The sequence below is a fragment of the Cibotium barometz genome, chromosome 2 (assembly GCF_041138505.1).
Source record: "Cibotium barometz isolate CiBa-2024 chromosome 2, ASM4113850v1, whole genome shotgun sequence".
Lineage (NCBI taxonomy): Eukaryota > Viridiplantae > Streptophyta > Polypodiopsida > Cyatheales > Cibotiaceae > Cibotium > Cibotium barometz.
Window position 1 is genome coordinate 15,037,347 of NC_141047.1, and position 25,377 is coordinate 15,062,723.

Below are 25,377 nucleotides of genomic sequence, written 5' to 3' on the forward strand. Positions count from 1 at the left end.
TAGGGTCAAAAGATAAGGCCTTGGTGCCTATAAAGCATTGTACATGGTGGAAGCATCTCCAACATCTATCCCATTTATTGCACCATTTATGCAGCATATTTATCTCATGTATTTTACTTAGTCATGGGTATTTTTCCCCACATTTTTAGACACTTTACCCACTCGTATAGGTATTTCACCAGTCTTGGGTTTCTTCTACTAGCTGACTTGGCTATTTGTGACGTATGTAACAACACGCTTTTCGCCATTTAATTCATTCATCATTTTGCTCAAGTGTTGGATCATTGTTGGCTGCTCCAAGTCTCTCCTCTGCTTCCGCTTGCTGCCTTCAACCATTCTCTCATGGTATCAGGGCGCTGAGGTTCTCAGGCTCTTGCTTCTACGCTCAGGAAGAGTATAAGCCAGCATTTTCTTTTTTTCTAGCCCTCCCCCCATGCAGTCTTAACGCAAATTTTTTGCAGCATCCCTAACACTCTACAAGAAGTCTATCAGACGGCGTTTTCTTTTTTTTTAGCCCCTTCTCCCTGTAGTTTAACACACATTTTTTACAACATCCCTAATTTTTGTCACTACCCTGGACTAGTAGCAGCACTCTGCACTTGCTCCATTAGCCTCTCCCTCCCTTACTGCATTGCGCATCGGGTCAACTCCCGTCTTCACCCGTGTGCCTTGATCTCCGGAAGGAGTATAGTTCTATCACTATCCTGGACTTGAGAACTTACTCCATTAGCCTCTCCCTCCCTTACTCCATCGCACATCGGGTCAGCTCCCATCTTCACCCGTGTGCCTTGATCTCTGGAAGGAGTATAGTTCATCTTTCACCTCTCCTAGCATCTAGGGAGGAGTGGGAAGCCCCCAGGTGCCTACTTGCAACCTTTCTGCTATAAATTCAAGAGGAGGATTCCATGGCTTCTACACCGACTGTCATCTCTTCATCTATTCCCCGACTTCCCAAGGAATTCATCCTAGATGGGACCAACTACCTTGATTGGTCTTTAGTGGGTGCACTGCTCACAGACTCATGACAGGTCCATTATGCATGATATTCGGCCTAACTCTTCGAAGGTGTCCATTGGTGATGCTTCCAACCTTGATGCCTCTTGTATCGGTAGTGTGCGACTTAACTCTTCTCCTCGCAAGCCTTCTACCATCTGAGATGTGCTTTATGTTCCCAAGCTCTCTAGCAATGTACTCTCAATGTTTCGGATTGCAGAGAAAGGCTACAACGTGTACTTTGACTGTTCAGTTCTTGAGGTAATTGATACCAACACCTTGCAGATTGTTGCCATAGGTATACAAGAAGGCAATCTTTACACGTTAATAGACTTTGGTGGCTCTTTGAATGAGTCACAATCTCATTTGCTAGTCTCATTTGCTACAACTTCTTCAAAGCTATCATGCCTTGGTCGCTCAGGAAGATACATCCTTGTGGCAGGCTCGCTACAGCCACTTGAACCATGCTTCTCTTCATCAACAGTTGTCTTCTCTATACATGGTCAAGGATCTTCCACAGTTGAAACCCTCCCATTCCACTTGTGTGGCTTGTTTGCATGGCAAGCAACACAGAGAGCCTTTCCCTCAGGTGATTGCTTTTGTTTTTTTTATTTAGGGAAACCCTATTTCATTGGTGATTTACATTAAATTTTTATTAGATTTTCATTTGTGATGATTGGCTTAGATTGGTTACATAGAGTTAAGAAGTGGCTTAGCTAGCGTGATTAAGAGTAATTATTATTCCAAAAACATAAGCTTTAGGGTCCAATTAAGTGGATTAGCTTGTGTATGTTATTTCCTTTGATTTTGTCATGCATTGTTAAAATTAGTAGCATAGAGTATCTAAAATCAATAAAAGTTTAGTAGCATAGAGCATCTAAAATCAATGAAAATTAGTAGCATGGAGCAACTAAAATCAATAAAAAAACACTTAATCACTTACATAAACACCCAAATTTAGAATAAGGAACCTTAGAATACCCCATACAAGCAAAAAATTAAAAAATCAAGCCAAAACACCTATTTGAGACCATGGAAACCAAGTTGACTCCTAGTACCGCTTATCATCCCAATACCGATGATCAAACGGAAGGGATGAATAAGTGGGTGAAGACTTATTTGAGACACTATTGCCATGAGACACAACATGCATGGGATGATGGATTGCCTCTTGATGAATTTGCTTATAATAGTACTCATTATGTAAGCATTGGCATGTCACCATTTTTTGAGACATTGCATGGGTATATCATTAATATACCAATGGTGGTAATCAAGCAAGAGAATATTAATCCAAATGCAAAGGAAGAGGTGGAAAGGATGCAAGCAATACCTCAAAAATGCAAGGCCAATATCAAGAGGTCACAAGAAAAGATAAAGCACTATGAAGATGCTCATAGAAGACCATTGGAGTTCAAAGAAGGGGATTAGATGTTTTTTAAGAAACCTTAAATCAAGATATGGTTCTCTCAAGGGCAACAGCAATACCAAATTAGCTCATCGCTATTATGGTCCTCATAAAGTTTTGAGAAGAGTTGGTGAGCTTGCATACCAACTATTGCTCCATCAACTACCAAGATACATGATGCATTTCATGTGTCCCATTTGAAGGCTTATGTTTGACCGGAGGTGCAAGTTTTGATGAGCTATCACCTATAGATAAAGAAGGAAAGATTGAATATGTGTCGAAGAGCATAATGGACAAATGTGAAAGAGTGCTTCGCAATCATACTATGATTGAGTACTTGGTCAAGTGGCGTGAGTTACCTCTTGAGGACTCTTCATGGCAACCTGATTTTATGTTGGAAAGTTTTGAAGGACTTTTGGATACATATCATGCATGATATTGTTACCAAACGGAAGCTACTTGCTTGCTGGAATTTACTGTTATAACAGTTTTTGAGGTCCCATAAGTGGAAGATTTGAGTTCTCATGCAAGGAATCTTTCATAGGGATTATACATTGACATTGGGAATCATTATGGAAATGACTTGAAGGCGTATTATGCAATTCTTGGTGTATGGAAGGCACTATGTTCTTATGGACAGATTTGGAGCGATGTAAATCAAGGCCATTATATGCTACATATGGTCTACATGGTTATTGGAGTTACATTCATTTCATGAGCTGAATTTTTATGGTTTTGAGGATGAAACTAATGGGAAGGGATGGTTTGTAACATGGTTACTAATATCATGTATATAACGGTATGGGCCAAAGGCCATGGTCGAGTGTAAAAGGACATTAATAAGTGGTGTGAAAAGGGGCCCAAGTATATAAGCCCATGGACATAATTCACTTACTGACTTTTCGAATATACAATCTTCTCTTCAAGCTAATTGCTCAAGGATCCATGGTGGTTTGTCTTCCCTTGTGTGCATTCCATGTAATGAATTCTAGGATGTGTGCATTCCATGTAATGAATTCTAGGATGTGTGCACTTCATCCCAATTCAGTGCAACCTTTCTTCCATTCCTTTATGCAGCTTACCCGAGAGGGACAGAGCAGGCCTTGGTACTCACAGATGGTCAGCTGGTTCGACAAACATGGCCTGCCTTCAGAGGACCACCTCCCCCCCTTCGAGTACAACCTCCCCTTTATTGGATTTCTCTAGGGAAAAGCTCAAACACCTTATTCGTCTCAACCTAACGGGGCTTCACGTGAGCCACCAGAGCTCCCAGTTCCATAGAGAGCACTTCCTAGGAGTTTCCGAGAATGGATTCATTGTGAGCCACGAAAACAATCACAGGCACATGCACACGCCATGCAGATTGCCATTGTCCGTTTGAGAGTATCACCCAAACATCTACGGATTGACTTTGGCAAAGCAAAGGGCATTCCTCAAGAGGCACAAGTATGCAAGGTATGCATGACCAGTGAGGTGGAGACCAAGAAGCATTTTATGTTCAGATGCCCACCCTATCATAAGATTTGTGGGAGATTCTATTGTTTTTTGGAGATGGATTCGACCCTCTCTCATGGGTCATGTGGTATGAGGAGAGATGCTTGGGATTGTATTTACTAGGGTTTCGCCACAACAAGAGGTCATTGTAAGACAACAGCCATGGAGTCAAAGCCAATGAGATGCTTCTCAGACCTCCTTTACAGACTCCTTTAGATTGCATTCGCTTACGACACAGGATGTCACCCAGGCTCCACAGGAACACAGGTATCACACAGGTCACTGACTACATACCTGATCGCGAGACCCTTTGTCCCCACCTCCCCCAGGGAATTACTAGAGAGAGAGCGATCTCTTTTGAGAGCTAGACACCCCTGCCCGACCTTCCATCTGTGAGCTGCAGATCCAAGACTTACACCGGCACCATGGAGAGGTCTCGACCCTCACTACAGGAAGGGGACATCATCACAACTCTGCACTCTGTTATTTTTTTCCCAAGGAAAAAGATCCTTACTCTGCACTCTGTTATGGAGGAGGATGGTACTATTATTGGATGAGGCATGCACTCCTCCCACCTCACTCTACATACTTGTATCTTGTATTAGCCACAAGGCTACCTGTACTACCTTTTCATCAACACATGTTCATGGTATTGGTAGCTAGTTCCTTTTTTCAGTTTTCAGTTTTCATGGAGTTATCTTCTCAGTCCCCATACATCCTTTGGAACTTTTGAACACTAAGGCGACCATATACCCCCGCGAAGTCACCAAAAGATTCAGACCTTCCATCTGTCAGCTCTAGATTTGAGACATCCTCTGATGCCATAGGGAGCACCAACATGGGAGGTGGACATCTTGGAGCTCTACTCCCTCATGGACCTTTAAGCTCTCCATTGTACACTCAGGAGTCAGAGACCTATGTAGTACGCTTCCCCTACCTTTTTATTTTTTGTGTTCTGACAGCCAGTCTACACATAGATCGTATCTAACATCTTTTGGTGTCATAGACTCTTCGGGCTTTCAGTAGACATTACTAAGATATCTCTCTCTCTCTCTCTCTCTCTCTTTGGCCTTTTGAAGACGTTAATATAACATTTCATTTCATTTCTCTCTCTCTCTCTCAGATCTGACATTTCAGCTCTTATTACTTTCTTTGATTTTTATTTTTAGTACCCATGATGATGTATTTCATGGACATGATGTAACCTTTTGGTCTCATAGGTCATTTTGGCCTGCCTGTACACGTTAATACAACTTTCTTTCTCATATAAAAACATAAGACATTGCTATACTATGCGCAACTTAGTCCTGAAAAACCTGTTTTAGGATATGAATGCCACCGAGGACCTCGTTGAGGAAATTCCCAAATGATACAACCAGAGTATCCAACCACTCCTTTGAAAAATACACCTGAAATCGTGGATCTAAGTGCGGGCCTTTGATGTATGGAAGAGCTGCCAAAGGAAAAAAAGATGAAAGAAAAATCTCAGCTGGAAAAACTCTTTGATATATAATATGAGCTTTTATAATATATGAATTACTTCCCCAAAAAAAAACACTCTTTCATCTTCTTTTTATAAACTGAGTCATCTGAAGCTAACCGATAAGCCTCCACAATGCTCATTCCACAAGGCAAGAACAAGTGATAAAAACACTAATGTTATTACTTTTAACGAAGGCTTAGTTTGGAAACCTTATGCTTTCATACACATGTTTGTCTACTGTAACAACAATATACTTGATGCAGGCATAGCAAGTATGAAATGTCGCAATTGATCTTCCTTTCTTGAATGTGCTCAAGTTTGTGAGTCTTTTTCTTGGAGCAAGTAATGCTCACCCACTCGTACCTCACTTTACCAAAAAAGTGTCACGATATATCATCTCCTGTTGGTGGCTATTTTGGTGTCTACAAGTGCCCTTCCCATGTTGAGGCACCCCCCCCCCCTTATTTTTCTTGGGTCTCTAATGTGGGCTGCCCACCCTTTTATGGCATTTATGCCTATTTTTCCCCATCTTTTTAGGTCATGTTGGAGTCATGGGTGAGTAGTGCATGCATAATGGAGAGTATATCTATGCTGCCTCTCCCCCTCATTTTCATCATTGCTTTTTATCATCTCACGAGCACCCTTCAGCCCTCTGCCTACGGAGACCACTCCTCGCCTACGGGTTGGTTGTATCCATCTTTCTTCTTGAGGATTAGTGCTTCAACGTTTTTGTCCTTCGTCTACATCTTTCCAATGCCCTCTGACTTGGTATCAGAGCAAAGGCGTCTAGATCCGGGATCGCTAATTGGAGGCTGATTGGTGATGATTTTTGCCACGTTTTCACACGAGCCTGGCGGCTGCCCGCAGTGTATTACACCTGCGTTTTCATTTCCGAAGGGGCAGATCTGCATTCTTTGCGTTTTTTCCTCGAGCAGTGTATTATACCTGCGTTTTCATTTCTGAAGGGGCAGATCTGCATTCTTTGCGTTTTTTTTCTCTCCTCTCCATTCACATTCTATCCCATCCACCCTCCCTACAAGTGCAAAGAGCAGCTCTTGGGCTGTTTTGGTGTTGTGTGTTTTTCAGAAGGGGTACATCACGGCACTCATCCAACCTCGGGCAGTTCAGATACCCACTCTTCTGACTTTTCCTACAGATCCAAAGTTGGATGGCATAAACTATGACATCAGGAAAGTCATGGTGGAGGCAAGTCTTGGAGACCTACAATCTTCTGGAGTTCATTTCTCGCCCGGTCCTCCAGCCTAAACCCAGACACCATAGAGGATGAGGATACGAGGGCTACCCTCGCACACAAAGCTACTCTATGGGATCGACTTAATGCCTGTGCTCGGTCATTCATCCTTCTAAACTCTTAACCCTTAGTCATCACTCACATCAAACGGGATACCCATGCACATGTAACTGGAGTCATTGCAATCTGAGATTTCTGGGTACGGGAAGGAGGCTTCTGCTGAGGATATGGCCATCCGGCTACTTGCTTAGTTGCCCCCAAAATTTGAGAGCTTCTATTCTTCACTTCTCACCTTAGGACTGACGGAAACCATTACATGGGATGAGCTGGTGCCTATGGTCCTTGATTAGGAGAGCAGATTCAAGGATTCTTCTTCAAAGAAAGGTAACTAGGAGGCTTTCATTGGACAAAGAGGGGGGGTGCCTAACAAAGACAAAGGTGTTGCACTCCCTCTAATAACTCTAAGGACTCCAAGGACGCTATGCTGAAGGGGTCTTCAGCTCCTAATTCTTCTGGCAACCAAAAGGTTTGTGATTACTACTCCAAGCAAGGGCACTTACGACGACGACGCCAGAGTCGTATGCGGGACTTGGAAGAGAAGTCAAAGGACAAAGGGGTGAGCTCATCTGCCAAAGTTGTGGAGTCAACTTTCCTCACCCTGATTGATCTCGAGTCCCCATCCAATGGTGGAGCAAGCTTTTCCTTCTTGTTCCAACTCACCTCATTGGATTTTGGACAGCGGTGCCACACAGCACATTAGTTATCACAAGGATTGGCTTGACGCATTGCAACAATGTCACAGCAAAGTTGCCATTGGAGATAACTCTATTGTCCCCATTCTTGGCGAAGAGACGGTGCCTCTCATTCCAGATGGCAATCGAGTGGGCTGCCCACCCTTTTATGGCATTTATGCCTATTTTTCCCCATCTTTTTAGGTCGTTGTTGGACTCATGGGTGAGTAGGGCAATGCATATGGAGAGTATATACCTCCCCCTCATTTTCATCATCATTTTTTATCCTTTGGCGAGCACCCTTCAGCTCTCTGCCTACGGAGACCACTCCTCGACTACGGGCTGGTTGTATCCATCTTTCTTCTTGAGGATTACTGCTTCAGCATTTTTGTCATTCATCTACATCTTTCCGCTGGCCTCTGCCCAAAAGATCATGCATTTTTAACTCATTGAGACTCTATTAACTTGAAAATTAATAACATCCACCTTGATCAATAAAGTCTCAAAAGAGTTTCCATGGTGATAGCTATGCGGCTAATGTTGAGCTTTCAACATAACTAGGTGACTAAATTGTAATTAACAGTGAGGCCACGTGGCACCCTTGTGCAACGGGTGTAAGTGTGATAGGACAATCCCAAAGACACCGGTTTTCATAGCCCCACATAAAGATCTTGAATTCTTGAGGTGTCCAAAAACACCTTAGAAATACCTTTTGGAGACACTCCACCCTCCTGTTCCAAGTTAAGCACAAGGGAATGTCACATGCATTACTACTCGGGTTAAAACAACGAACATGTACAAGTTAGTTGTCAATGGATCACATTGCTAGAGATTGAGTGAAGGTGAGGTGTGGTGTTGCGGTTAGGGTTCGGCACGTTTTTCATGCAAGATTAGGGCTTGAGTGACTAAACATGCATCTTGGTACTAGATCAAGAGATTAGACTAGGAATTAAGAAGGAATAACACCAAAAACAAGAAATAGATCTTGCATTATGTTTGCAAAATTGTCACTGGCATTTCCACCTCAAGCTTGGCTTGGATTAGCCAAATGTGAGCTTCAATTAGCATGGGATATAAGTGATTGAGAATAGGAGTTTTCCAAGTGACATGGTGCATGTGCATTACATTTTTGCATGCTTGGAACTTGTGTGAATACTATAATGTTGTAGTAGAGGGTAGGGCAAGGTTGTTTACCAAGTTTTGGCATATCCTATAGTAGGCATCCAAAGGACCATCTGTTAGACAGGGTTAGAAAGGTCATTGGATAGATTTAGCATGCTTTGTTTGTTAATTCTAAGACAAAAGTGCAAATTTCAAATGCCTTTTTACTTAGAGTAAAATGATTGGATAGAGGTTTTCATGCATATTTTGATGGGTATGTGTATATCCTGCAGAGCCAGCCAGGGCCACCCAGGAATACTACCTGCTCGTGCACGTGAACTTGTTTGCTGACAGGTTGTGGCTTGTGACAGGTGGTAAGTAATGCCTTGAACCTTCTATAAATTGTACCTTTGTTTATAAAATGTTCAAGGTGTTCACACTTCATTAAAGAATGGGAGGCCCACAAAGCAATCAAACCATTTTTTAAAGGGGCGCCCTCTTTTTGATGTAGTGTGGGCTCAATTACACATGTCCATTTCTCCCCATATTTTCCATTTTTTGGATGAGAGAACACTTGCCCTAAAAAGGCTAAGTTCCCCACTTTAGTATCCATGTAATCTCGTCGTGGTACAAAAGAAAACAAAGACTAGACCTATGAGCTGGGAATGTGAAATCTGAGCCATATGATACAAAGCGGGACCATCATCATCATACAACCTATGGAGAGAGAGAGAGAGAGAGAGAGAGAGAGAGAGAGGCACGTGGGTTCTCCCCCAGTCGTCCCTTCATGGCCAGCCCTTCACACGCTCATAGGAAGAAACACCTGAAATCTGCTCACTTTGGATTCCGCCTGCTGTATGGCCTTGTACGGTTCTTGTACGTTTATTTCCAGCCCTCTTACCTCTTATTCGACCAGCTGCTCTTGCCCAACCCATTCAGCTCACTGTACAACTAGTTTTGCTGCCTCTACATAGCTTATTTCAGCCTCCTCCTTGGTGGTATTCAGCCAGTCTTTGCAGAAGCCCTTTTTTCTTTTTCTTCTCCATCATCTTCCACCCTCATAGAGCTCTTTAGGTTGCCCTGATTCAACCCTGCAGAAAATTACAGTTTTTCTTTTTGTTCATTATAATGAAGACTCAATCCTAAGATTCATCAACTCTAAAGCTTTTTCTTCGGAGTATAGCCTACACAATGGAGCTAGAGAGCCATTAGGGGGAAGGAAGAGATGGACATGGTCATTAGAAACAGCTCTTAAATCGTTTTGGAATCTGTCACCATTTGGTCCCTTCATCAGTCTTGATCAATGTTTTGGGGCAAGCCCATGCATAGAGCAGAACCAAGGTACGAACGGGAATTTTCCACAGAAGAAAGCTGAAGCATTCACTAGCAAAGTTTGGCCTGAAAGATGGCTACAGAACATGAACAACATGGGATTTTATTCATCAAATTGATTTATAATGCTTATAATCCAGTGTGTTCACATATCTTTAATGAAGGGCTGGACATATTTATTATTTGGGGCATGGAAAGGTGGACAAAAGAGGCGCCAACATGAAACTTGGGCTAGAAGCCTGGGAAAAGCATAAAGCTGATATTTTGGGCCAACCCTGCTACTTTTGGCAAAAAGGAAAAGCACAAGCCCAAAAAGTAGGGCTGGTCGACTCTATTAAAAGCAAGGAGGGGCTTCACACTTGGATCAGTCGCTTGCATCTGCTGGCCGACTGCAGCTCTCTTCCTCTCTCTTTCAGCGTTGGCTGTACAGCTGAGCATCTAGCCGTACAAAAGTCGCCTCTGGTGGTTTACTGTGCGCTGGTCAAACACAGGCGACAACGGCTGTTTGCTTATCTCCCTCCTGTGCTGGCCGCGCTGTTCACAGCAACCTGTTTTTCTCTCCTGTCCCCTGGTCGTACAGAGCTGGCTGTACAGCTCAGCTCTTTTATATATTCCTTGTGCTGGTCTTACACTGCAGCAGTGATTCAGCAGTGGTATGGCAGTCATATAGCACTACTTAGTTGCCGTACACCATCCTTGTAGTCAGCCCCGTGCATGGTCTATCAGCTTGTGTTCTTTTCCGGTGCAAAAAGGACGGTGTTTGAGGCTGATTATTGGGACTGTTTTGTGACAGTTTTGGGCTGAGTTGTGGCCTGTCTTTTGTTGTGAAGGTCAAGCTCAAGTTTTGCGTACGCTCTGAGAAAAGCTGCTGATGCTTTATAGAAAATCTAGTGCAAGTCTGCACCCGCACCTGGGTATCTTGTAAAAGCTTATGTCTGAATAAAAAAGTTCCTAGGGGGGGCGGCCGTTCCGGCTCAGTGCGGTGTCATTATTTTATTTATGTTTCTTCCACTGTGTTTTCAAAAGCTTTGTCTGGTATATTTGAGGTGTTGGTCTATCGCTCCAGGTCCCCGATTTCGGTTACAGTGGTATCAGAGCATAGGCTTTCTCGAAAGCAAGAGGCTTTCTTCCAACAATGAGAAAGAGAAAAGATCGGAAGTGGCGACTTCAGCGATCACCTGTTTGGCTATTGAGCTTATGCAAGCAGTCATGTGTCAAGAGCATCAACAGTAGACAGCTTGGTCTGAGGATTTATGGATACACAGATTTTATCCTCAAAGTATGGAGTTGGTTTTATATGCCCATGTTCAGCACTCTTTCCATATGGATATTATAAATCAAGCTTACAAGCAAGTTATATGGAGATATATCTCAAGATATCTTATGGATTAGTGAGGAGATATTTCTTTTGGCTTCATGACGAACCTGGTAAAGAAAAGCTAAGTATACTTTGCGTTCTGCAAAGTTGGTGCTTTTTGTAATTTTTTGTAAGTGTTTCTGGACACTTAACACTCATATACCCGTACAAGAAGAATTGTGCGTTGTTTGCCTTGAATTGTTTCAGGTAAACACTGTCAATAGTTGAAAAGCCTACCTTACATGGTTTTTCATACGGACATGTCCAAGGATTATGGACTAACTTTATGGCACATCCTTTGCTCGGGGATTTATACATATATGATGGTTTGGCGCATTTATATCGTTATCATTGGCTCAATGATTCTTGAGCTTTATATATAGCTCTATCACTCCCTTTACTGGGATGGAGTTGTCAGAATATGCAGCGGAAATGATAACCAAACTTGGGTAGACAAGAGCAAGTAGACTGCAGAAAACAATCAGCACAAGAAACACAGAGAGATAGGTGTGTAAACTCTTCTCTATACACAAGATCCCGAAAAACTGAATAAGGAAGTGGTGGGGGCCGAGGGGCAATATATACAACTCCAAGAGGGCAGTCGGCCAGCAGCAGCAGATAGTGCCCACGACTGGAAAAAAAAGACCCACGACTGCATAAATGCAGTCGGCCAGAATCATGATGCCCACGACTAAAGAAAAGCAGTTGGCCAGCAGCCCTAATGTCCACGACTGATGAAGATCCAATCGGCCAGCAATGGGGTGCTCCTGGCATCATCTGGCAGCCCTCCCACCACTAGGAAAAATGGAAAAAAATAAGGGAAAAATACGGGGAGTGTGGAAAAATGATATACGGGCGGGCACACCCACAACAGAGGCCCTGGTGTATACAAATAGACAGGAGATGACTTCTAACACCCCCTCTCAGCTCCTGGCTGTGAAACCAACCCAAGGGAGCTGGAGTGCCGCCTGAGCGTAGCCTGAGGTAGAGACTTCGTGAAGAGGTCCGCCGCATTGTCCTCCGTCGAACAATAAAGTAGCAAGATATCACCCGCCAAGATCTTCTCACGTACAAAGTGATACTGTATCTCTATATGCTTGGTCCGCGCATGGAAAACCGGGTTCCGAGCAATAGCTATACAACTCTGGTTATCACACTGGATGACTGTGGGCTCCCTCTGTGGAAACCCAATCTCGCCTAGCAGCCTCCGCAGCTATAAAACCTCACAAGCAGCACCACAAGCAGCCCGATACTCTGCCTCTGTCGAAGAAAGGGCAATAGTTGGCAGCTTCTTGCTGCTCCAAGAAATTGCTCCTGAGCCGAGGGTAAAAGTGTATCCTGAAGTAGATCTCCTCGTGTCTGGATCTCCTCCCCAATCTGAGTCACTCCAACCTTGGAGCTTGACTCCATTCCCTCCTGTGTAAAAGAGTCCCAGATCCTTCGTACTCTGCAGATACCGCAAGATCCGCAATCATGCGTCCCAATGAGTCTTCAATGGCGTCTACATAAAAGAGCTCAACAGCCCCACGGAGAAGCTCAAATCCAATCTGGTGTTCAGCAACCAGATCAATGAACCAACCAACTTCCGGTACTGCGAGGCATCAACAACTGGCTCACAAGGATCTGTAACAGTTAACTTTGTGTTCGGGTCCATCGGCGAAGTAATAGGCTTGCAGTTCTCCATCCCAAAGGCCTCAAGCAACTCATGAACATACCGCTGCTGAGAGACGAAGAACCCCCTCTGGGTCTGCCAGATCTCCAATCCCAAGAAGAAGTGGAGTAAGCCTAAGTCGATCATCTCAAACTCCTTTGACAAGGCAACCTTCGTCACTCCAATGTGCTCCACATGACCGCCGGTGAGAATGAGATCATCCACATAAAGGATGATAAGTGTGACCATGCCGCGTTCCCGAAAGAGATACAAGTTCGGATCTGCAACCGATCTCTGAAATCCAGCATCACCATTAAGGAACGCAGATTTTACGTCCATCTGGTACACGGGCCACCTCTGAGAAGAAGCAAGGGCAAGAACGGTCCGAATCATGGTCATCCGCGCTGTCGGTGCAAAGGTATCCTCGTAGTCGATGCCTGGCCGCTGAGCATAACCTTTAGCCACGAGCCTGGCTTTGTGTTTGTCCACCGACCCATCAACCGCGTACTTGGTCTTAAAGACCCATTTGACACCAATGACTGACCGCTTCGACGGCCTCGGTACCAACTCCCAAGTGTTGTTCTTCTCGATGGCATCAAGTTCCACCTGCATAGCTTCCCTCCAAGTATCCTGTGAAAGGGCTTCCTTTACGGAAGTGGGCTCTTTGTCCCGCATGATACGAGACATCAAAGCATAGTTCACCTGAAGAAGCTCCGCCGTGTTGCTTTTATCTTGGACTCAATGTGATCTTCGAGGGCCGTCCTCTGTGGTCCACTCGGAGGGTAGCTCCGTGACACCTGACTCCCGAAGGGTGTCTAACAACCACCTAGGTACTCGAACAGATCGTGGAGCCTCCTGTGATCGCGGGGGCTCAACTCCAGCTGCGGGCTCAACCTCCTGTGATGATTGAGGTGGATCAACTGGAGTAGTAGACTGGGAATCATCATCAGACTCCTCTGGATCTCCAAGAAGTGGCGGCTCCTCGACAGTGGATGCTGGAACATGCTCGTCAAAGACCACATCCCGGCTGACAACAATCTCGTTCCTCTCTGGATCATACAACCTGTATCCCTTGGAAAGAGAGTTATACCCCACAAATACCAGCTTGCGGGACTTGGAGTCAAGCTCCCCCCTCTGCTTCTTCGGAATATGTACATACGCATCACTCCCAAAGACACGGAAGTGCGAGACATCAGGTTTCCTGCCAAAATATGCCTCAAATGGAGTCATATGGGGTACAGAAGTCGTCGGAGAGCGGTTAATGGTATGGACAGCCGTTGCCACAGCCTCACCCCAAAGTGGACGAGGAAGATCACGATGCTCCAGCATGGTCCTCGCCATCTCCACCACAATCCTGTTCTTACGTTCAACAACTCCATTCTCCGAAGGCGATCCGGTATTGGCCAATTCCCTCTTGATGCCATGATCTGCACAAAACCGGAAAAATACAGTCGAGGAGAATTCACCTCCTTTGTCAGCCCTGAGAGTCTTGACCTGCAATCCAGACTCTTTCTCCACCATCACGTGCCAATTCTTGAACCGAGCAAAAGCTTGGTCCTTCTGGGAAAGAAAGTAGACCCACGTGAATCTGGTACAATCATCAGCAAGCAGCATGAAGTAGAGAGATCCTCCCAAGGATGGTATCTGCTGTGGTCCACACAAGTCAGTGTGAATCAACTCCAATGGTTTCGAAGCCCGCCTGGAAGCCTGCTTCGGAAAGGATTCCCTGTGCTGCTTACCATGTATGCAAGAACTGCAGCGTGCTTGCCTATTACCAACATTTGGCAAGCCAACCACCATCTGGTCTCGGAAGGCGCGCCGCAAAGCATCCACATTTAAGTGGCCAAAACGAAAGTGCCACAAATCTCCGACCTGAGAGCCTGTCAATGAGGAGAGTGCAGAGAGCTTGTAGATGCCATTCTCCACACCGCCTTCCCAAACAACTTTGCCTGTCTCACGGTCCCTTAGAGCAACTGAATGCTCCTCAAATTCCACCCGAAAGCCAGTCTTGCATACCTCATGCACTGACAGAAGATGAAAACCCAGAGCAGGGACATAAAGAACACGGGAAGCATGCTTGCCCCCCTTGCCGTCGGGAATAATCTCCATCCAGCCCTCACTATGAATCGGAATAGTGGAGTTATCGCCAATAAAGATACGACTTGACTGCCGTTTCAGATCCAGAAAGAAGTCACGGGATGGAGTCATGTGCCTGGAAGCACCACTGTCGAGAATCCATTCTCGGGTATCCTTCGCGGTGAAGCCAACTGCCTCCTCGCTCGAAGATGATGAAGCATCGGAGTCCACCATCTCTAAGTGCACAAATGCCGGAGTCTTTGCAGCTGAGGCTGAGGAATCAACACTCTTCCCTGTCCGCTTAGGGCACTTCCTCCAGTAGTGGCCTTTCTCGCCACAGTCATTACACGATCTTTCGGCCTTCAGCTTCTCTCGTTCTGGATCAGGCTTCTTCTCAGAAGACTTCTCCGGTGAAGCCTTCCCTTTGCCCTTGTTGGTATTACGGCCTTTCGACCGTTGGCCAGTTAAGGCCTCTGAACCTCCGCCGTGAGGAGGGTTCGTGAAACGTTCCTCCTGGTCCAAGACCATTGGCACAAGCTCCTCCCAAGTAATGGTACTGAGCCTGCCACTCGTGATCAACGAGGAATAGAAAGCAGAATACTGACCAGGCAAGTGGGAAAGTAACGTGATGGCCATATCTTCGGATGATATCTCTTTCCCAGCTTGAAGGACTTCCTGCTGAAGGGCCTGCAGCTTGTTGATGTGTTCCCGCATCGTCGAAGACTTTGCAGGGTTCATAACCCGCATCTGCACTTCCAAGGATATCCGCTTCATGGGTGACACCCTATTATACAAAGAAGCCAAGTGCTCCCATATGCCTCTCGCCAGCGTCATGTGCTTCACATGGTTGATCACCTGTGGTGTGCAATTGAGGAAAATAAACGACCGGACCCTGGCGTTGACACGATCCCACATGTGTGCCTGTGCCTCTCGGTCCTTCCTCGTCGATAATAACTCCCCTTCCTCAGCTTCCGGCCGTGGCACCCCGATGATAATAAAATCAGCAAGGTCATATGACTCCAGAACCGACTCCATCATGACCTTCCAGATGCCGTAATTAGACCCGTCCAACTGACGATCCACTGGGAACGTGGGGAGAGTCGGAATCTTCACGTGCTTCTCAGCCATCTCTAGTAAATCTGCCATCGTGGAGAGTAACCTGAAAGGGTGGGTGGGTGGGGAAAAAAAATAAATCTGAAAATCTGCAAGTGGCTGTCCAGCACCTTTGCCCGCCTTCCTCTTGCACCTTCTCTTCCCGTTCAGCCCGAAACAGTCCACCAATCAACAACCTGTTGCTCCCCCTCTTGCTCAAAAAAACGCCCAAGATCTCCTAGAGCCTAGGGCTCTGATACCATGTCAGAATATGCAGCGGAAACGATAACCAAACTTGGGTAGACAAGAGCAAGTACACTGCAGAAAATAATCAGCACAAGAAACACAAAGAGATAGGTGTGTAAACTCTTCTCTATACACAAGATCCCGAAAAACTGAATGGGGAAGTGGTGGGGGCTGAGAGGCAATATATACAACTCCAAGAGGGCAGTCGGCCAGCAGCAGATAGTGCCCACGACTGGAAAAAAAAGACCCACGACTGCATAAATGCAGTCGGCCAGAATCATGATGCCCACGACTGAAGAAAAGCAGTCGGCCAGCAGCCCTAATGTCCACGATTGATGAAGATCCAGTCGGCCAGCAATGGGGTGCTCCTGGCATCATCTGGCAGCCCTCCCACCACTAGGAAAAATGGGAAAAAATAGGGAAAAAATACAGGGAGTGTGGAAAAATGATATACGGGCGGGCACACCCACAACAGAGGCCCTGGTGTATACAAATAGACAGGAGATGACTTCTAACAGGAGTATGTTTTTGGCTCCCTTTATTTGGCATGCCGTGGACTTATGGAACTCATGGATATCTCACGGATCGAGGATTTTTCTATGGATTTCTATTGGCGGCCGAAATGCCGGTAAAACTATTGGCGGTCGAAATGCTTGTAAAACTATATGCAGCAAAAATGTTTATGGAGCACCAGGATATTTATGCATGTGACTCATTCTCATCTTATGTTCTACACTTGAGCGTGGCCACCTCTCCTTCCACGTTTGTGATCAAAATACCACCACGGAGTGCAAGTGGTAGAGTGAACTTGAGCCCACATCGCCTCCAAGGTGTGTGGTCAGAGTACCAACACAAAGTGTATGTGGTAGAGTGACCTTGATCCCACCTCTCCTCCAATGCGTATGCTCTGAGTACCGACACGAAGTGCATGTGGTAGAGTGGACTTGACACCTTGTGGGCAGGGGACTTGTGTCTACGCCAAGGGTCGTGTGATTGAACATCTCATTGGCAGGGGACTGTGTCTACGCCAACTGTGGATGGATTCATTCATGGAAGGGTGGTAACCCTGGTGAGTGATTCTCTGAACTCATGGAAGGGTGGTAACCCTCGTGAGTGTCGCATGAACTCATGGAAGGGTGGTAGCCCCCATGAGTCTCGCATAAACTCATGGAAGGGTGGTAACCCTGATGAGTATTATCAACATTCATGGAAGGGAAGTTGCCCTGGTGAGTGAAATCTGGAGGAAGGGGAAACCCTAGCTTCATGGAACTGTTGTACGACTCTACGGCCGCCTAATCTGCGCCATCTGGAAGTCGTTCCACCACCGTACAACTCAACTATATAGATATATACGGCCGCCTACTCTGCGTCGTCTAGAATTCTGCCAACTGGCCACCGCTGCCGCCTGTGGCTGTCTCCGCCTAAAAAGCTGTTGTACTACCTGTGCACCGCCAGCCGCCTGCACCACTGTTGTACTATCCGCCGATGCCTATGCGCCAGCAGCTGCCAACACTGTCGTCACCAGCTATTGTTCGACGCCACCTGCACCAACTGTGTGGTGCACCGATTGGCTGATGTTGTCTGCACCATACAACCACCGTCTGCTCTATTGTTTTGTGTTGTCGACTACCAACTGCCGATCAAACCGTACCGTGTTGCCACGTGGATTTGATCCAATTCATCATCTCCTACACAACCTTTTTGTGGGTTGTTTCTGCTTTGGTTTGGGCGACAGAACCACAGCTAATCATCGTATATCCCGTCATCTACTCATATCACTTGTGTACCTAGTTCATAAGCTTGGGATACATTGGATTTGGTACTAGCCCAGTGAGAGATCTTGTGGATCATCACCGTGGTGTGCTCGGCATCAGGATCTCGTGCTTCGACATCGACTACAACTTGGGTTTCTACATCGGCATATTTTTTTGCTTTTGTATTCATTGATGTATTGATCCTGGCTTCCGAGCCCATGGATTGTTCCTAAATGAGGCGGGGCCTGTTCTCGGCTCAGTGTGTGTGTCCTGTGCAAAGTTATCTAAACCCTACTCTTCCTCTCTCTATCTTCTCTCTTTATCTTTCTATCTCTTGAATACATGGTGGAATCTATCATAGCATGCCCCGTTGGGCTTATCGTGGTATCAGAGCAAGATTTCTCTCGAGAAATCTTTCATGGGGTGACAAAGCCATGTCAATAGTAGAGGGCAACCAAGGGCCTAATGAAGGGAACAATTATGAGGCCGATCTAGGAATTCAAGATGGGAACAATTATGATGGCAACCAGGTTCGTCGATCCATTACTCATGAGACCGCAGCCATGTCGCCAGAAAGAGTATAGTGATTTTCAGCAATTCCGGCGTTTGCTCAAGGATGAAGAATTCCGTGCTTGGAGAGCCAAGAGGGAACAGGATAAAAGAAGGGCTCAAATATTGAAGACTTCATCAAAGATAGAGCCACCGAAGCCGAAGGAGTTGAAGCTGCCAAAGCCTATCTTCTTACCAGAATCACCGATGCAGAAGGGTCTGGAGCCACCAGGTCTGCTTCCCACGGAGGAGACAGAGAGGCTATTCCTACACATGCTCTCTCAGATGCAGCCTCTTTGGGACAAGTAAAAGAAAGGAAAGCAGAGGAGCCTAGAACAACCGGCAAAGTGGACTTCAAGCCGGGAGAGAAGAGTGTCAAGTTCGATGCTTTCTATGGTAAGCAGGATACACAAAAAGCTTTATCTTTTATTAAGCAATTCGATGCCGCTTTTGGAGGAGAGGACTTCACCGAAAAGTCCAAGCTTCGCAAGGTTCGCATGTACCTGAAGGATGCTACCTTGAATTGGTGGCTAAAGGTGGTACAAGAAGGAATTGAGCCAAAGACATGGACCGACTTCAAGGTTATGTTCAACAAGAAATTTTTGTCGGAATGCACAGCAAAAAAATGAGACAAGTGCTGTGAGAAACAAAACGCAGCAGTGTAGAGAGAGGGAAGCAGTATAAACTCTGCTATATACACAAAGATCCGATACGATGAGAGTGTGGGGGGCAAGGGTGGTACTTATACCACCCTACAATGCTGGTCGGCCAGCCCTAAATCAGCCGACAGCCTGCACATCATGTCCACGACTGGAGATAGCCAATCAGCCGGCAAAAGACATGGAGTCGGCCAGAACAGACGGAGTCGGCCAGCACATGACAACCCCCACGACCCAAAAACAGGGAGAAAAAACATGGAAAAAATGGGGAAAAATGAGAAAACTCCTTGGAGGGCACACCCACAACAAAGGCCCTCACTGAGTAATATGTACAAACAGGAGATGACTACTAACACCCCCTCTCAGCTCCTGGATGTGGAACCAACCCCAGTGAGCTGGAGTGCTGCCGGAGCATCGCATGAGGTAGAGACGTCGTGAAGAGGTCCGCCGCATTGTCCTCCGTCGAACAATAAACAAGCAAGATGTCACTAGCCAAAATATTCTCACAAACAAAGTGATATTGTATCTCTATGTGCTTGGTCTGGGCATGGAAGACCGGGTTCCGAGCAATAGCTACACAGCTCTGGTTATCGCACTAGATGACCGTGGATTCCTTCTATGGAAACCCAACCTCGCCAGGTAACCTCCGCAGGCACACAACCTCGCAAGAAGCACCACAAGCAGCCCGGTACTCTGCCTCAGTACAAGACAAGGCAATAGTTGGCTGCCTCTTGCTGCTCCAAGAAATAGCTCCTGAGCCAAGGGAAAATCCGTAGTCTGATGTAGATCTCGTCGTGTCTAGATCTCCTCCCCAATCTAAGTCACTCCAACCTTGGAGTCTGACTCCATCCATCGTTCCCCCTCTAGTGTCATAGAAGAGTCCAAGATCCTTCGTACCCTGCAGATACTGCAAGATCCACAATCCTACATCCCAATGAGTCTTCAAAGGCGTCTGCATGAATGAGCTCAACAGCCCCACTGGAAATCTCAAGTCCAATCTAACCAAATCAATGAACCAACAAGCTTCCGATACAAAGAGACATCAACCTACTCACAAGAATCATTAACGGTAAGTTTGGTGTTCGATTCCATCGGTGAAGAAATAGGCTTGCAGTTCTCCATCCCAAAGGTCTCCAGCAACTCATGAACATACCGCTGCTGAGAAAGAAAGAAACCGCACTGGGTCTACCAATCCTCCAATCCCAAAAAGAAATGGAGTAAGCCTAAGTCAGTCATCTCAAACTCCTTTGACAAGGCAACCTTCGTCACAGCTATGTGGTCCACATGACCGCCAATGAGAATGAGATCGTCCACATAAAGGATAATCAACGTGACCATACCATGTGCCCGAAAGCGATACAAGTTAGGATCTACAACTGATCTCTGAAAACCTGTCCGTAGAAAGAAGGAATCGATCTTTTGATTCCAACCCCTGGGAGCCTGCTTAAGACCATACAAGGCCTCCCGTAACCTGTAAACCATCCCCTTTAATCCCAGAACCTCAAAGCCTGGAGGTTGTTCAACATACACCTCCTTCTGCAAGTCACCATTAAGGAACCCAAATTTTACATCCATCGATATACGGGTGTCACGTGCATCCCGCACTTGGATGCCACGTAGACATTCTGTACAGAAGGTGCAGGACCTGGGATGGTGAACTGGTCCCATGTGAGCCCAGTCCGGGACGAGTCAGCCAGGGATCCATCTCAGTTGTCCGAGGTCAGGTGTGCATTGTCCTGCACATGCGTCCAAGGTCAGGTGTGCACTGTCCTGCACATGAAGCAGTGCCAGTCCGCGCTGTGAGTCTCCCTCTGGAATGATGTCAGATGTTCTGTGTATCTGGTTTGCAACTGGATGCCAAGCCTCTGTAGGCATGTAGGTTTGCATGTAGAGATGGGGCCAGCCCATAGGGCTACCCCAGTGAGAAGATTTTGCACTTGCACTTGTAGTGTGGGCATGGGGGAGGTGTAGAACCACCCCCAAGGGGCCAGGAGGGCCCAGGCTGTGCCCACCAGCCATGGCATGGGCTGGAAGGGGCTGTCGGCCAGCTTTCAAGCTGCTGGACAGGCAGCCGACAGGTCTAATACCCTACCCAGCTAGTCGGCCAGGTGTAGGGAGCAGTCCCACACCCATGCGCTGATTGCCCAGCAGCCAGGATGCTGCCCCAGAAGGCTGCGCAGGATGGCCAGCATGGTATATAGTGTGAATTCATTTTGTTGGAATCTAGTCGTGGGGCTTCATGAAACAGGCCGACTGGATGCAAAAGGGGGTATAAAAGCCCAGCCAAGAATTCATTGAAGTCATCTCATAATTCACCAAGTGCTCCAACCAAACAAGGGCCAGGACAGCCAAGAACTTGCCAAAGCAAAGGGGTGAAGGACTGAAGGTCAAGGGCAGGTTTTCCAGCCAAGAAAAGGTCAAGTACTTTGTATTTGTTTTCAGATTTACATCATTCTAATAAAGCAAATACACCATCCGTGGTGGGGGCCCTACAGAGGGTAATTGGGACCCAATACTGTGTCCTCTCCATCTCCCCCTTCTCTCTCTATTTTCTGCACATCGTCTTTCAGTTTGTGCGTTAATTCCGTCGCGAAAAGAGTGCTGATTTCTGAGTTTTGAAGTACCGATCCTTCTCCGAAGTTTCCGCATATTACAGTGGTATCAGAGCTCACTTCAAGGACAAAGATTCAGCAAAGAAAACCAGAAAATTTTTTCGCTCGTGTGGTTGGTTTTTAGACGCCGGTGGACTACCCCTTTTGAAGTGACTCCCGTCCCTCGAAGGACGGTTGGTTTTTAGCCTCCGGAAGCCTCCGGAAGTCTCCCACACAGATAGTGGATGGTCAGATTGCGTTCCGGAAAGGAATTGCATTTTTCCGCTATGGCGAGTTTCGGCGACGAGAGAGAACCAGAACCATGGGACCAGAGTGCACCAGGCAGCCCAGCTAGGGCACCCGGCTTGAGTGTAACAGACATGTTCCAGCAGATGATGCGAGCAATCGCAAACCAGACAACCAAGTTGGATGAGCAGAAGGCGCGGATTTTGGCTCTGGAGGAGCGTTCTCGCTCTCCAGCGTCGCGTTTTCCATCTCCTCCTCCCTCTCCTTCCGTATCCCAGATACCAGATCCTCGTCACAGGAACCCTCTCGCGGGGTCACAGCCACAGCCAAGCTCCTTGCTTGAGATGCAGATGCGTGCATTGGAGATTCGACAACGAGAAGACGACGCCATACGACGAGTGGAACACGAGCGTTACCTCCGAGCTTTGGACGCCAGATTGACACCGGCGGCGCCCTCGAATCATTTTCCCGAGAAAATGAATTTCAGTAAGTAAAACGGTAAACTCGATCCCACTACTCTGTATTCATGGTTACATCAATTTGAAGCTTACTTTGCCGCAGTTAGGAAAACAGATATTGACAAAGTGATCTTAGCTAGTTGGTACTTGGAAGGTGAGGCCATTCCTTGGTGGACTCAGTGGGCTCATGCCCACACCAGAGCAGGTATGGCAGCTTATGTGTGGGACGAGTTCGTCCGTGACCTTAAGGAGCGGTTTCTACCGCCCCACTACCTTGAGCGACTCGAAGACGAGTTCAAGGGAGCGCGTCAGAACGCGCAACCAGTCCTTCAGTTTGCCAATAGAATTTCGACCTTGTGTCTGCAATTAGGCTTATCTGATACGGACAAGAAAGGGCAGTTTTTGTATGGCCTGGACACGCAAATCCAATGGGAGGTGCGTATGTTTAGGCCAGCCACCTTTGAGGACGCACTCTCGCTCGCGCAGAGTGCAAAAATGAAACACAATGGTGGCAAGCCCAAGACTTCCCAGCCGGCTTCTCCCAAGGCTAACGCCTCGGGGGGCAAAAGCCAGAACCAGACGGGGTCTTCCCCAGGACAGAGCCCGGGAGCCTCTGGCTCCAAGAACTCGAACAATGCGTCTAAGCTTACTCCAGACCAGAAAGCGGAGGCAGGCAAGACAGGTGGCAAGTTGAGTGCTGAGGACCTTGCTCAGTACAGGAAGGAGGGTAGATGTTTCTTTTGTTACACAAAAGGACATACTTCTCGGGGTTGTCCGAAGAAGCCTCCAAAGGCCGCCGCCGCCTCCACAGCTTCCGTGGTGAGCACAGCTCCCACACAGACCCCAACGGCTACCCCTAGTTCTTCAACCCCCGGTGCTTCAGTTGGAGCAATTATTAGCCGGGAGCTCGAAGATAAGCAGAAGGGCGCCCATGACCAGGAGTATGAGCGCAACGAATTGCTCAAGTCCTTTGGCTACATAGGTGGCCAAAGAGTCGTTGTCTTGTTTGACAGCGGCAGCACGGAGGATGTGATCACGGAAGAGGCCGCTAGGCGTGCCCGTTTCGAGCTGACTCCGGTGGACAAACAAGTTGAGGGTTTTAGCACAAGTATGACAACGAGCGTCAAGTATGAAGCTCTAGGTGCTAAATTAGTAATTCAGGGCATAGAGTTTGTGCGTGACTTTATGGTTGCCCCTCTGGTAGGAGCAGACATAATTTTGGGTATCCAGTGGTTTCACAAGTTTCTTCCCGATGTCAAGTGGGACAAGCAAACGTTCCAGATCGATCGGAATGTGTCAAACACCCCGGTGACCATTAAGTGTGAGCCAGGTATTCCAAACTTTCCGCTCATAAGCCACTTGCAAGCTAAGCGAGCAGTCAGGAAAGGCGCACAGTGTGCGATGATTTACATCCAGACAGCCCAGACGGTGGCCAGTGCTTCCGAGAAGTACTCGGTTCTCCATGAAAAGTTCCAGAAGATTTTTCTTCGGGACAGTCTCCCTCCCCAGCTCCCCCCGTCCAGACCGGAGGATCACAAGATTGACCTCCTCCCAGGCTCGGAACCCCCGAGCAAGTTTCCGTATCGCCTTTCTAAGGCAATGGAATCGGAGTTGGACCGCCAACTCCAAAAATTGTTGCAAGCTGGCTTCATCCGTCCCAACGTGTCGCCATTTGCAGCACCGATCTTATTTGTCAAGAAGAAAGATGGGTCTTCTCGGTTGTGTGTCGATTATCGTGCACTCAACAAGCTGACTATCAAGAGCAGATTCCCGATGCCTCGAATTGACTATATTCTCGAGAGGCTGAATGAAGCTAAGGTGTTCTCTAAATTGGATTTAAAGAGTGGGTACCACCAGGTACGGGTTGTAGAGGGGGACATCCCCAAGACAGCCTTCCGTACAGAACGGGCCCACTATGAATTTGTGGTCATGCCATTTGGTTTGACGAACGCCCCAGCTACATTTAACCGCATGATGATGCGTATTTTTCGGGAGTTGATTGGAGTGTGTGTGTTCATATTTCTGGACGACATACTCATATTTTCAGCTACAGTTGAGCAGCATGACATTGATGTGGAGAAAGTCCTTAAGTTGCTGGAAAGCAACGAGCTCTATGTCAATGAAAAGAAGTCAGAATTTTATCTGTTCCAGGTACATTACTTGGGATATATAATCAGTGCCGAAGGCATTCGACTTGATCCGACTAAAGTGGCCGAGATTGTTAACTGGGAAGTACCTCAGACCGCTTATGACATTAGATCATTTGTGGGTATATGCCAGGCATATTCCACCCACATTGACAAGTTTTCTGATCTCTCGGCAGACCTCACCGATCTGCTAAAGGGAGTGAAAACAAGGAGGCAAAGGATTCAAATGACTCCACGAGCGTTGGAGGCATTCCAGAACCTCAGGGTGGCTTTATCAGAAGCGCCTTGTTTAGCCCTTGCCTCGTGGGACGAACCATTTCAAGTGATCACCGATGCGAGTAACATCGCAATTGGAGGTGTATTGCAACAAAATGGTCATCCAGTAGCTTACATGTCTCGTAAGTTACTGCCCGCCGAAAAGAACTACTCAGTCTATGATCGTGAACTCCTAGCAGTTATTCAGGCCTTGAAACATTGGAAACATTTCCTGTATGGCCGTGACTTCGAGGTTCGCACTGACCATCAGGCATTGCGCTGGATTCAGACGATGCCAAGTGCACAGTGGAGTGATCGACAACACCGCTGGAGTCAGATATTCCAGCAGTTCGGTGGTATGATTGAGTACCTTCCAGGAAAGGCCAATCCAATGGCCGATGCTTTGAGCAGGAAGGGACAAGTATCTGCGATTCAGACCACTAGACTTGACCTTGTTGGTACAGGACTAGAAGACATGAAGCACACGTATGCGGATTCTGAG

The 25,377-nt window shown here is 46.8% G+C and overlaps 1 protein-coding gene across 2 annotated transcripts in view; it reads right to left on the minus strand.

Annotated features, from left to right (window-relative positions):
• LOC147640694 (uncharacterized) overlaps positions 1–25,377 on the minus strand; it is a 69,657-nt gene that overhangs the window by 38,106 nt on the left and 6,174 nt on the right. For both annotated transcript variants that reach the window (XM_086814276.1, XM_086814272.1), the window contains exon 2: positions 5,226–5,348. In XM_086814276.1, the coding sequence (XP_086670402.1) occupies positions 5,226–5,348 (123 nt within the window). The remainder of the gene's footprint in view (positions 1–5,225; positions 5,349–25,377) is intronic.